Below are 14100 nucleotides of genomic sequence, written 5' to 3'. Positions count from 1 at the left end.
CAAATACTTTACCGTACTCACTATAGCTAGAGGTATAGTTAGTATGAAACAAATACCGGGCGTACAAAATGGAAGGGAAAAAGGAGCTTGTAGGCTATATTTGGTCTATCGTCCATGTGGTTGGTCATTGCAACGAAGAAACAGTTGTATGCCTTATTTGGGTAATCGGGGCGTGGACCATTTTATAATTAAGTAGTTGGTTTTCATATATCGCACTTTTACATTATGGATGATTGATTTTATGACGTTTTTACGAGAACTTGCAGTGCGTTTACCGAAATACTCTGAACTCATTTTGAAATTGTACAACGCTTCGGCGAAAATATCTTTCTCACAAGAAGCCAAAGGACTGTAGATTGGTTTAAGCTGATGTCTCTGAAGGGACCACCCAGCTGTTTTAATTTAGTACTATTGTTTAAATGTGTTGAAGTGTCCCAAAAGCTGTGAACGACCTTCCCCTACATGTTTTTTGCGACACTAAGAGGCTGCAGCGTACCAATTGATTCCGCTTGCTGCTGTGCTGAAACTAAAGTCTGCTTGCGTGTTCTTGCTGTACAAGACTACTGTTTTTAAAACTCCGTGACCAGACTTTTTTATCAATGGAAACACACGTTTGCAATGCCAGGCGGTGTAAAGTTAAATTTGTTCCAAGCGTGTTTAAGTAGAGTTTATCACGTGACTGGATTGCAGTGAATTACTATGAAAAGAACGTGCGAACGTCACAGCGCGATGGCTAGAAATAGCAGGCTCGAGAGACTGTCCAAGGATTACAAAATGGGCGTTTTATAACGAAGTGTCAAAAAAATATGTTGTCCAGCAGGATGCCAGAAAGCTTGTGGAAAATCTTGCAAGAAAGCTTAACACCGCTTGCGTTCTTTCTGTCTGTTGTTCCAGTGATGAGTTTCAGGAAATATGCGTCGTGGTCAGAGCTAGGCCAGGGAAAACATGCGTGTTGCCACAAGGCTTATGCTTTTTTCGTTGAACAATTCTCCTAAGATAAAGCAACTTGTACATTATACTTGGTTTAAGATGTTCTTTTGGAAAAATTATACGTTCTATTTTTCTATTTGTTTGTTTTTTAGCGTATAGTCATGCCCCATTGCGTACAGAGTCACATGGCCTGCGAAATAATCGCCAGGAAACGTAGCAGAAATTGGACGAATGTAAAATTTGCTTTTAGTTGGACTACGTTTGAAAATTGTCATTTTTTGCAGGTTTTAAGTTTTTGCTGTGCTAACGGTTAAAAAATAAACAATAAAATGCAAGGTTCTTGGGGTATTTTCAAATTGATCATTTTTTTCTTAGTAATAGTATAACCATTTTTTTCTTAACATTGTGTAGCATTTTATTGCATTACAGTTGTCACAAAGAGCAATGGACATTCTTAGTGTAATCCCTTTTAACTTTTGGATTGCCTTCGGCAGCTTTGTGTTTTGCTCAGTATTCGGAGTTATTCTAAGCAATGTCGTCTCGCATAACTTTAAAGCCTACAGCCAGGCACCAAGAGTAAAGCAACAAGAATGGGACACAAGGTAAGATTTATGCTGATAAGCAAATTATTGGGTTCAGATTTATAGTAAAAGGTTTTCTTTTGGTACAGGTTTGTTTCAACAATTCATGCAGCACTTGTTGCAATTTTAAGCACTGTCGTTTTGTTGGTTAACCAAGAAAGTTTTGGAAATCCAATATGGTAAGTTCGTTTATATATGTGTGCTGCATCTAATGTTATCCCAGATTGGAAAGAATTTGCTTGGATAAATTTGTGTTGGGGCGATCTTTGATAGTGCAGATTAGCAAATGTTTTCTGTATAATTTTTTTCAATAAATTGGATTGCCAATTAATTTTTACAAAAGTGAACAGTATATGTCTTTTTTCAAATCTGGACATTTTTTTCAATTCTATATATACCCTCCACATTATTATGCTATTTAATATTTGTGAATGGTAACCACTGATTGTTTTAGGAGCCATTTTTGGGGAGCAGAGGCCGTTGCTTCAATTAACACAGGGTATTTTGTTGCAGGTATTATTTTTTTTTGTCTACGAAAGTTGTTTTTGCGTTTTTTTTAGTTGTTTCTTTTAAACTCTTTTTTGGAACCACTTAAAAAGCATAATATTGATTTGAGTCATGATATGAAAATTTTTCTTAAGTGAGCAGTATAAATATAAGTATTTAAAAGTCACCACAAAGTGGGAGTCTTTGCCTTGCTGTTTGGCAGGCAATATTGTCGTATAGTCAATAATGCTGCACTAAAAAAATTTATTAGGTCGAAATAGTGGTCCTCTATGCAGGTCACTCAAAACATAATATTGACTCCAATGCTATCAAATAATTGTGTATGCATACACTGTATTTACATGTTCTTCCCCGTATTGTTTACAGACACATGTTTGATGGTGTTTTACCTTTCACAAAAATACAATGGTTACTGGTTTGATATTTTTCATCATATCGGCAACTCAATAGTTGTGATGGCTTGCTTGGTAAGGCATTTTATTTGAAGTTTGATTTTCTATTATTTCTATTGCAATTTTATCTGCATGTTTGTTGGTTTTTTTAACGTTACAAAAACATTATGAGCCAATAATATGTTCACCATGGTAGATGTATTCTTCCTTTATAAATGGAAAGCATTGTCAAACAGCTGAGATATGAAGCAAATTCAATAACATATATAATATTCTAAAGGAGCAGGGTACTATGTTGGGTGTTCTTTTGTAACTTTATAACCTGATGGCTCTTGAATGTAGAAGTTTAAACCTGTTATTTTGTATTTGTACCTCACAATAACAAAAAATCTGTTCTTATCCACATATTGAACTCTATCCCAACGTTATGTTTAGAAATACAGTGTATTTTTGCATCTGGTGATGGTCCGATATTTATCGGAATGGTCAACTCCATTTGTTAACATGAGGTAAGCTTTAATTTGTGTTTTGTGTTGGAACCGTCTTAAGTTTTTTAGGTTTATATCTTGTCCAATGTTTCTTAATTACACACTTCATTTATTGGCAATAAACATTAGTGGACTTTGGCCCTTGGTCAATGCAAATTACGTTTGTAAACAAGTTAAACTGGACAATATTACAAAATAGATAGTAGTGATTTGCTGTTTAACCATGTTTGTTTTTATTTTAGGTGGTTTATGGTTCAAGCTAAAGTGAATAGTGGTGTTACCTATGTCACCAATGGAATATTGCTTATTGCGATGTTTTTCTTGTCAAGGATAGCTGTACTACCATATATGTATTTCATTTTTATCACCTACTATGGTGAGGTACAAAAGTAAGTATATACACATATGTAAATAGAATTGATTAAGCTTGTAGAATATAATCTATGCAATATTTTTGCAACAGTTTGCCATAGAACTTCTTAAATTGCTAATGATGTGTATTGCTTTAGTGTGATTTGCAGTTTATATGCCACCATTGCCATACTAGCTCTTGTGTCTTGTGTGTTTAGGGATTGTGTTTCTCTCCTTTACACATCAATGTGTAACCTGCAGAACATAATTTTGTAGACTGTGAAAGACTATCGTTTTTGCAACATAATCTCATATTCAAAAAAAGAATTTACTCCCTGCTTTTCATCACTTAGTTTGCCTAAAAATCGTAAGAGTTATATTCTTATTCCTGTCATTCCAAATGTGAATATAACCCAGGGTCTACTCTGGTTTGGTATTTTTGTCCCGCCTAATATTGCACACTCCTCTCCTAACATGACGAAATACTATTTGTGTGTTTTTAAAACCTTAAAATTAAAAAAAAAATATTTTTACACATGTACTTTTAATCATCAGGACTGGAAACTTGCAGTACCTCATCCTGTGTGGAATGGCGATGGACTGTTTAAACATTTTCTGGTTTACCAAAATTGTGCGTTCGACATTGAAATTTTTCAAAAAGAACAAAAACAACTAAGCCAGATTTTGGACAACGCTACAACGGGGGAAGGTCATCAACTTGGTGTAATTGTATGTTGGCTTTTTATAAATCACATCTAAATAAGTATGTCAGTGTGTTACAGCATTAACTAAGACCCCACTTGCAATGATGTTCCATTTAATCAGTCTTCGTAAAGATTTTGTTCAGTAAAAATTGTTTATAAAATATCATGACTTGTTCACTTGTAACTTTATGCAAGTAAAATTGTGACATTGTAACATTTTTTTATTGCTGGTATTGTTAATTCATCTTGTATTGCATAATGCCATGGGTAAAGAAATGAGTGGCCTGAAAATTTGGCATTATTTCTGGTTTTTGGCCAACTGTCTATTGGTACTGATTCATTCTTTGAGCTGCATACAGATTGCCAACTGTTTTGACCTTAAATTCACACCATGCTGCACTGATGCGACCTTATAGGTCAAAACAGTGGCCATCTGTGTGCAACTCACAGAATTTATATTCTTGACTCCATGCTATTGTATATGGTACTGAATTAATGATACACAACAACTTCTGAGTAATGTTTATACTTATGACAAACTACCTCTACAAATCAAATAGACAAAGCAAGTGACGTAAATTCCAACACAATGTTGTGCACCGTGGTCTGGTAACAATATTCTTAGTAAACACTTCTGCTGTATAGAAATTACAGTTTTAGCTTGTGTTGTCATATTTGTTTCTTTCATAAAGCATGTCTTCAAATTGTAGTGTTTGGCTATTCTTGTTTCATTTGTTTGGTATTCACCATGCTGTGCACCCTGTTAGCTTGGTTGATTGCATTCAAGCATTATGCCATTTTTGATGTGTTTTTATTCTGTTGCCTTAATTAATGTGCTTGTTAAAAAAATGACTTTATTAATATATTTCTGGAAATGTTTACTGGAATATAACAAAGCAATGATAACTGCTTGGAAACATTATCACAAGTCAGTGTGTTTAAACAGCGCCAATCTGTTACTGTTTTCGTTTTCCCTCATTTTGATTGACATTCTGATCATGTTTGGTTCATTAAACATATTCAATTCATGCCTTGTGCCTTTGCTTTCCAATGCCAATAAAGTTTTTATCTGTTATTACAATACCTAGGTGAAAGCCATAATATATAAAATAACACACAACCACAAAAAAACAATGAAGTTGTTTTTTTAGCGCCACTGTCAATTGTCGTTTATTTTCTTTTTCACATCTTTGGTTGAATGAAAGACAGTGAAAATGTTGATGGTATTCCGGACTCTTATCTTTGGGCATGACATTTAGGAAGGGAATAAAGACCACAAAATAAAATTTTCCAAAGCTTTGGGGTCCTGCGAGCAATGGAGCTTAGAATTTAACGGACGAAAAATTGCCTAGGCGCAAAAATTAATTTAGACTCTTCGTGTTGCAATTGGTCTGTTTACGTGATTGGGTCTTTCAGCAAATGTGACTCTAGACAGGAAGTGACGTAATTTAAGTGAAGGTACCGACACTTTTGAAAGTCCCGGTGCGAAGCAGGCCTCAAACCCAAAAGTACCGGGGGCCAACTAGCTATGTTTCGAAAAGCAGCAGCCCCGTTGAAATAAAAAACGTCTTTTTGCATGAAAACACAAAACAAATATGGCCGGATACCATATATGTTGCCGAAATTTGTCACAGCTTGACATCTTTTGCTTTAAAAACCGTATATATTCAAGTTGGTGTAGTTACATTTTGTGGCACAGGCGCATAAAAACTTTAGTGCTGAAAAATGTTACCAGAAAATTTGAACAACTCTTCACCAGGAATTGGAAAATACACTTGGCAGCGAAATTCTGCTGGATATGCGTTTGGTATATATTAACATGCTGTGGCAATTTTGTCAGCAATAAAATTACCTAAATAACAATAAAATTGGACATTCCTGAAAAAGATGTACAAATATTACGTCGCTTAGATTACGCAGTCGCGCGGAACACTTCTTGGTCATGCTGTCGTTTGAAATCGTGACAGACGATTTGCTGGATTAGAAGAACGGTTTTTATGTTATGAAGTAAGTCATATTCTCTGTTGCATGTGTTATATTTCGAAAAACTTACTGAGGTTAAACTCATAAAACCAATGTCTTGCATATAAAGATACTATTACAAAATGTTGACAGCAAGATAGTCGATATACTTAACTTCAGTAACATTCAGATTGACCAAAGCGTATGAATCCGAATAAGTGTACGGATAGCTGGTAACATAAAACAGGTTCTTTATTAGCAAGAAAATACAAGTCAGGATAAAATCTGTTTGTTATATACAATACAAAAGACACAAAAAGGTTTAAATATTGAAAATACACGTCATTCAAAATTATTAGATTAAGTCAGTGTTTTTAAAAATGGGATTTTTTGTGTTAATGGTTAGCAGCACTGTTTTGTTTTAATTTTCTGCACAAAACATAAAATACATTCAATCCAAACAGGCCAGTATTTTGAATTACAAAATGATTTTGCGCATTAATCCACAGTCCTCATGTTACTCAGGTTTTGGTTTTCCTATATATCTGGTCAGCAACTTAACAATCTTAGTAAACCACATCAGGTTTAGAAAATCTGTTGCCATTCCAAATACCATTAAAGCTTTCAAAAATCCTAACCTAAAAAGTAAAATGTTTGTTTGTTTACTATGAGTACAGTTTATTATCATTTGTAAAGCAAAAACAATTATATCATTTTTAAAATTAAATAAAAAAAATGTGTGACTGAAAAAATTATACTTACTTGTTGACTTCTGAATAATGGGCAAAGTATGTATAGTATAGATACGGCATAGGAATGATTCTACAGAATGTAAACATCAGCAAAATGATGATTCCATTGCCCAAGTAATACCACTTGTCTGTTAAATCACTCTTAAGCATATACCATCTGAAATGTTTTGAACAGGTTGTCATTGGTCACTTCCACAAATTATTACAGTCCTATATGCTATATTGAATTATGCTGATCTAATTTAAGTTCAGCCAAGGGTACAATGTACTTCTGTTCAAATTTGCTTCAAAAATTACCTTTTATGTCAATATCTACACGTCTGCAACAGTTGTCTGTAGAACTTACCTAATATGAATAAAGGGTGTAGACAGTTCTGCGAAGGCACGAACTACACTAACGATTTCAATGTATTCGTATTTCTATTACAGAAAAGTTAAATTGTATTAAATGTGCAGAAACATAGAATTCTGTTTTGAATTAATGTTATTATTTCTGTTAAAATCAATACAAAGTATAGAAGTGATACCATCGGTGTCTTACCAGAACTGTAAAAGATACTATCATTGTTCCAACATGATGTATAATATCTGGAATGCCAATTTTCCATCCTTCCCAGTTGTACAGTGTTATCAGCACTAAGTCTAAAAAAATAGCTAAAAAATGTCCAAGACTGCTAGGCCCTTGCGAATATTTTTTTATTTTTTATGAATCATAGATTTGTAGTTGAAATTATGGTAGTAATTAAACAATAAAAATTGGGTGATATTTTTATGGTGTTAAAATAGTTTTATTTAAGATTCATTGCTTGTGTTTGAATGTTTTAGAAAACTACCTGACAGCATATAGCCGATCACGACAGATAAAAGAAGTTGTGTTCCTTCAGCTTTTGACCTAGATTTAAAAAAAGGGAATTCCTGTAAGGTGAACAACTACTTTGTGTTGTCCAAAGTACGTGTGCGAATTAGCTAAATATCGTACTTACCAAATGGGGTCCGTAAAAAGCAGATGTCGATTTCGTATGATAATTGTCAAAGATAAAAGTGCGATGATTGCAGCGTGAATAGCAGCAACGAGCCTGAAAGTTTTTAAAATATAACTGCATCACATTAGTGACCTTTTCGACAACAGCTCGCCAACCAAAGTGCTCCCAAGCTTATGTCAAAATAAAAACAACCTAGCCTAAATTAATATTCAATATTTAACTAACCTACTAGTGAACAGTTTTGGTATTCATTCCATCGTAACACGGTCCACGAGTTTACGGACATTAAAACCATGTTATACCAACCAAATTTCGGGTGACACGATGTCCAGTTTTTAATGTTTTATCCAACTTACCTTATATGCCAGTTGCGTTTGGTCGTCTTAGTAGCGTTCTGGTACGATGGAAAACGCGAGAGTATTACTCGGCTGATCACCAACGCAAGGATTTGGCAAAACGAGAAAACCGTGAAGATCACTTTGTAGTGAAAGGGAATGCTTGCGATAAAGCCTTGATCTTCTTCGATTATTTCCATGTTTAACGTTTCAGATCTCTACGTCACCCAAAGTATAAAATTACAAAATCCTGACCTAATCTAAAAAAACTGATACATATGTTAAATTGCACAAATATGTCACCGGTATGTAAACCCCTTGTCGTTAGTTGGCCTTTTTTCATTACGTCGTTCGCGCGTTTTTGCTTTTTATCAAGTATTTGAACAAATCTTCCATTCAACTTGTTTTAATAATTAATTATTTCAAATTTAAAACTAGCTCTGAGTCATAAAACATGCTCGAAAGCACTAAATTATGCCCTTTTAGTCGTGATTAGTTGAATGATTCATAGAGAAGAGAACTCCATTTCTCATGCATCGCAACAAAACCACTGGCAATCTCTATTACTGATCATCGAAACTATAAAAACTGGTGGCGTTTTTGTCATTAGTTCATGCAGACAATCAAACTCCGCCCTGATTTGGCGCTTGCACTACAGTTTTGCCCATATGAATCTAATGCTGTATCCATCCTTTGTAACCCAAGTTTCCTGACTTTTGGGAGACATGTCACGATCCTATAAACACATGTAACTTTTCCTGGATAAACCCCTTATTAGCGACGGGTGTTTCCTGTATTTGAGCAGTGCCATGCGATGACCACAGTGTAAGCGTGGTAAAACAAAACATTTGCCTTTGACAGAACTAACCGTCTGCATGGGCATGATTAACCTCCCATATCTGTTACTACAAGTACGCGACGGAATATAGCCTATTATATGAAAGATGCTATATAACTTTCCACTTTATCCAGTCTTCTACTACACAATTCTTTTTCCAAATATGTTGAAGTCATCAACAAAAACATCTGATTATAATTAGTCATCAACGAACCACTTACAACTGTGGACATTGTGATGCAATGACAGGCTATGTGGGTGGTGAAACCGTTAAAACTGTAACTAAACTGCACACGCATGAATAACCTCCCATATCTGTTACTATCAGTACGCAACTAAATATATTATAGTAAAGATGCTATGTACCTTTCCACATGATCTCCTACTTAAATTTCCGACAGGCTGTCAGACGTTGCAATGACGTCAGTTCCGTCGAGTGAACATCATAACATGTTATGGTTGGGAAATCCCCTTTGTGCTCTGTGGCAAAGACTTTGTTAGTGTTTTTCATGTCGAGCTTTAAAATCTGAACACAAACACAAACGTTTGACTTTCTGGAATCGGGTGAATTATACTTCAGAAAATATTATATGTAGAGATGGCTATTGTTTTCGACGAATATTACCCATCTCTGGACTGCAGTTCAACTTAGCAATAGTGTATTGTCTGCACACTGTTCGCGGTTTGCGTTGCATGTAGGAAATGACGTTGCTTTTCCGGGTGATTTGGGGGCAATAAACTGTAATGTTGTTGTGCAAATGGTTGGCTACTGCACTATGTTAAAAACATTTCCACTTGCAAGTGTAGTAATGTTTCATGCTATGGCATGACTGGCAGGATCGCCCCACTGCGCAGGTCTTAACTTGGAGATCAAAGCTATCGTATCGAGGTCATGAGGTTTTCATCCGCAGCCCAAGTATTGCAGCCTAGCTGGAGCAGCCACTTTTCCCGACAAGTCGGAACGAGATATGAAAAATCAAGCTCCCGGTGAGATTGAACTCACGACCCCTGGCCTGACCAGATTTCTGGTCAAAATTATATTCGAGATAACTACTTTACCCGCTCCCCCAGGGGCATTTTGCTCCCCTGTTGGACATTATTTTGGCTAAAAAAGTGTAGGTTTGTTTTGTGAAAAAATGAATCACAGAAAGTACCCTCCATTTGCAACAAAATAAAGTCACCAACCCTCATCTACACAATTCATTAAGGATTAGATGTCAAATAACTGTTTATGGGGCCACCCGGGGCTGTTTGCACTCCCCCTAAGACTGGCAGTTTGGCGGTAAGCCTTTGCAAAATCCCCCATGTGCTGTCTTAATGCAGCTTTTTCTGTTAAGCAATAGTAGTCCCCCTTCATGAGTCATCAGACCCGGCAATTGTTTGTAGCAAACAAGATAAACTGTCACCAGGTGCATGAAGCAGATGACCTCTAAAGCTCAAATTTCAAGATTTTAATTGTGAGCCTCAACGGAGCTTGCAAATGCTTGTGCAATGCTGCAAACGAAATGGATTGTGCAACACTTGTGCATTGCTGCACCCAAGACATTACGCAATACAAGTGCTGGTTTCTGTGACGAATGTTACAACTTTTATGGTTTTGTATTACCGCTGAACACATTAATTTGAGGTGTTAAGGTATATTGACAAAGTTAGCACTTTCTGATGACGTAAATGGTGCAACAGGTTATGTTTTTTAAGAAAAAAGAGTTGGGTTTGCTGCAAAGTTTTATATTTCGTTCTTGGTTGAAGGTAGCAGCTCCGGGTGGACACATAAACCCTTCAACTCCTGGCTGCAAATAAAACGTTGAAATAATATGAGGTTTATTACAAACAAGTCGAACAAATAAGCAACCAATCGAGCTTCGATTGAGGTTGTAAAGCTTCTCGTTTTTGCTATATTATTTCTAGTTGAAAAAGATCTGATGATGCAGTTTAGCGAAACTTGTTTTCCTTAAAATAAAACTGCATTTTGATATTTTTTTTTATTGTCATTTTATATTATAATTCTAAATGTGATGATTCCACCTGTTTTACGAAGAACAAAAGGCGTTGGAAAAAGGTTAATTTTAGGAAGAAAATACTAAATGTTGTTCTACCTATAACACTTACAACTTGGACTTTTTGATGTGATAACAGGCTTTGTAGGTGGCAAAGCCGTTAAACCCGAATCTGCTCAACGCTGAGTAACCTCCCATATCTGTCAACAAAATTAACATCATATTTACGCAGCCGAATAAAACATGAACATAATGTAGTCCCTCCGCACCTTTCCAGGTGATCCAGTCTCCGACGTCCAATTCTGGCAGGACTTCAGACGTTGCAATGACGTCAGAACCGTCGAGAGAACATCCAAATATGGTACATGGTCGGGGATTTTCCTCCTTGCTCTGTGAAGATGGTGAGTTTTTTCAAGATTCGAAATAATTTTTTCTATTGATTATTTTTTGTTTTCCTACCAAAAACTTGAAGTTACCAAAGAAACAAAACCGTAACACACCTGCAACGGTTGGGGAAATGCGTTGAACTTGTATAGACTAACTGCAATAAAACTGTTGTAGACGCTCTCCCCAACGTAATAGTAAACACGATCTGAGAAAAAAAAAAAAGTTAAATTTTGCTCAAATATGAAACAGCCTTAACAGTTACGATGCGGCACCGTCCTTCACAATACGACTGGAAAAAAAGCCGAATACAACCTTGCTCAGTTTTCTTGCCGAAAATGTTTGTTGCCACGACGAACGCTGGTCCTGGGAGGTATCTTCCCGTCTCCGATATTATTCTCACGCCGCTTGATGCGGGAAAATGTTTTTCGAGATTCTCGCGTATGACAACCGCCGTCTTTAAATATAAAAACGAAACTTTTAGAGCTGTTGTGGTCCCCAAACCAGTTCCATGAAAAAGGAATGTGTTTTCTCACTTCCATTCATAAAAAAATTAATTTTGGTTTTTGATCTTTTCCTTACCACTGTCTGGCATCTCATTTTTTGAATACAGAACTTGCTTCGTTACAAACACTATGTTTTGCACAAGGGGTAAAATTTTAGAGAGATTCGCAGACTTTTTTTACAAAAGAGTTGCCCGACTAAAAAAACGTTCAGAACCACTGCTAGAGGATAAACACGCTGCAGTGACATAAAACAAAACTCGCTCCAACGCTAATCGTAATAAAAAAACACAATAACGGAAACCTTTTCAAACGGCCTAATTTTCGGCCTCCTCGCTTCCGGGAAATCCCCCACCAATATCGAGGAGTTTAAACTCAAAACCAACTTCCTGAGCAAAGTCAAAAAGTTGTTTCGAATCCTCTATTGCTTTTCTGTAGGAATCATCACTTGGACAACCGCTACCGACGTGGAAACTGGAGAAAATAGATTTTTAACATTTGGCGGGAATCTATCTCAGCACAAAATCGAAGAAATTGAAGTACAAAATATGCCAGGAATGCTGACACGTTGAAACTTGAGATTCAAACATTCCGCGCTTTGGTGTGACTTTCAGCGATCTTCCCGGATGATTAGCCAAGCAAGACTATAGGCTATTTGATAGATGATAGAAGATTGTTGGAAGTCGAACTAAAGCTACACTGTTGACTCTCACAAGGTCGAAACAGTGATCCTATATCTGCAGGTCACTAAAACATCATTTTCTATATTGCGTATTCCTGCGTCTAACCAGCTAGTCAAATGTTTGTAAATGGACACAGAAGGTTGTTTAATCATCATGTCTTAATTTTACCTTATCCCAATGACGTCAACGTCCAGTTCTCTTGCTTTTTCGATTAATTTCTTTCCTGTGTCAACTTCAACTCCAAACTTTTCTTTAAAATGTGTTCTTGCGGTTGCGTCATCGGTCTCGATTCTCAGAACAAGTCTACAATGAATAACAGTTTTTTTAATTTACTTTACAATAAAGATTCGATGTTGTGTTCTTTAGTACATCTTTGAATGAAACGATCGAATACATGAAACACAACTTACTGTGAGTTTGGAAACAACTTCTTCATTTTCAACAATTCCTCTTCGTTGTCGAACACTGTCATTGTGACGTCATTCTCACGTGCGTGTAATATGTGATGCGAACTTGCAGGGATTTGTGTAGATGATCTTGTCTCGCTTGACGCCTGATTTAAGAGCCATGTCCATTTCGCACTGTCATGCCAAGGCAGACGGTTGTAAATGAAATGAAAGGTGTGGCCATAAAACCAAATAAAACGATCTTGTATCGAATTGGTAACTATTAGTTTTGTTTTTCGGAAAAAAAACTGATTGAGATTTGAGAGAATATTCAAGACATCGCATTTGTTGACTTATTTTATGCCCAGAAAAAATATAAATAACTGGTACTGTCTTACCTTGCTGGCTACATCAAATCCACATCCTAAAGCGGCAAATGTACTTATTACAGGCTGAAGGGCGTTCGCCTTTATTGCATAAAACAATTCCACTCTTGGCAGTTCCTGTCTGAATCGCTTGAATTGTTCGAGCAAAATTCCCAAATCTCCCAGAAAAAAGCTTTCGTCGAAGTCCTCAAAAAATAAAAGACAATTTTTACAAAGTAATAGAGATCAACATCCATGTCCGTCCATACCCAATTAAACTACCAATTTTGCACAACTATAATTTGTTCAACTGACCTTCTTGCCCCCGTTACGTTGCACAATTTTCCTGGCAACATCGTTAAAAGTTGTACCATCCGGAACAACAGCAACTTCTTGTTGTAGCGCCGTGTGAATGGGAAGAGGCAAGAAGTTGTCGTTGTCAGTTTTTTCCATGTTGCGTTTAAATATCTGAACACTTACAAGCACAAAATTTTAACTTTCCGAAATAAATAAATCCAAATGTTTTAGGGAGGGAAGAACGCAGTGGGTTGTTTATTCCTGCTTATAAATAACACCCATCTCTGTACTGCAATAACGTTCCGGTCAAGCTCTTGAATTTCCCCTTAATGAGCAATTTGTCAAATCGTTGTCCACTGTCCCAGATTATAAACATATCTTCTTGTTTCAGTGGTGGGATTCAAATACTTTAGCATCCGTTTCTCTTCCTGTCTCCCTAGAATACTAGAAGTGAAACATAAGCCCGCCTAAACGGTTGATAACGACTAGAATAACCGGTTTGCGTGGGTCATTAAATACCAATTCGGTGCGAACCGGCTAAACCCCACCACTGACTTGTTCACAATTTAAGTGATACTTTTGTTCAGAGTATGATATTGCCAAATATTTGTTTTTGAATAGTTGCACATTACAGATAACAGGAACAAGCTAAACCTTTTAAA

At 36.2% G+C, this 14100-nt stretch overlaps 2 protein-coding genes and 1 pseudogene across 2 annotated transcripts; 1 reads left to right on the top strand and 2 right to left on the bottom strand.

Annotated features, from left to right (window-relative positions):
- The first annotated feature begins 1201 nt into the window (after positions 1-1201).
- LOC145908513 (TLC domain-containing protein 4-B-like) lies at positions 1202-4789 on the top strand. Its single transcript, XM_082995819.1, has 7 exons — positions 1202-1532; positions 1601-1690; positions 1966-2024; positions 2385-2485; positions 2846-2919; positions 3141-3287; positions 3805-4789. The coding sequence occupies exons 1-7, from the start codon at positions 1375-1377 to the stop codon at positions 3923-3925; spliced, it is 750 nt and encodes a 249-aa protein (XP_082851945.1). The 5' UTR covers positions 1202-1374; the 3' UTR covers positions 3926-4789.
- A 1643-nt stretch (positions 4790-6432) lies between these two features.
- LOC145908512 (TLC domain-containing protein 4-like) lies at positions 6433-8241 on the bottom strand. The gene is made up of 7 exons (XM_082995818.1): positions 8007-8241; positions 7651-7743; positions 7501-7559; positions 7209-7309; positions 7014-7087; positions 6678-6824; positions 6433-6553 (listed from the first exon to the last, which is right to left on the bottom strand). Exons 1-7 carry the CDS (start codon positions 8183-8185, stop codon positions 6433-6435), a joined length of 774 nt encoding a protein of 257 aa, XP_082851944.1. The 5' UTR covers positions 8186-8241.
- Positions 8242-10549: 2308 nt separating this feature from the next.
- Positions 10550-13594, bottom strand: LOC145909365 (ornithine decarboxylase-like; annotated as a pseudogene).
- Positions 13595-14100: the final 506 nt, after the last annotated feature.

This window comes from Ascidia mentula, chromosome 7 (genome assembly GCF_947561715.1).
Source record: "Ascidia mentula chromosome 7, kaAscMent1.1, whole genome shotgun sequence".
NCBI classification, from domain to species: Eukaryota; Metazoa; Chordata; class Ascidiacea; order Phlebobranchia; family Ascidiidae; genus Ascidia; species Ascidia mentula.
This window is presented reverse-complemented; position numbering and strand designations above follow the sequence as displayed.

Coding starts and splice junctions, on each gene's coding strand:
- LOC145908513 (XM_082995819.1), top strand. CDS start 1,375: ATGGACATTCTTAGTGTAATCCCTTTTAACTTTTGGATTGCCTTCGGC. Junction 1,691..1,965: donor AGTTTTGGAAATCCAATATG/GTAAGTTCGTTT, acceptor TGATTGTTTTAG/GAGCCATTTTTGGGGAGCAG. Junction 2,025..2,384: donor CACAGGGTATTTTGTTGCAG/GTATTATTTTTT, acceptor TATTGTTTACAG/ACACATGTTTGATGGTGTTT.
- LOC145908512 (XM_082995818.1), bottom strand. CDS start 8,185: ATGGAAATAATCGAAGAAGATCAAGGCTTTATCGCAAGCATTCCCTTT. Junction 7,744..8,006: donor AAACGCAACTGGCATATAAG/GTAAGTTGGATA, acceptor AAAAACTTTCAG/GCTCGTTGCTGCTATTCACG. Junction 7,088..7,208: donor TAGTATCTTTTACAGTTCTG/GTAAGACACCGA, acceptor TTTCTGTAATAG/AAATACGAATACATTGAAAT.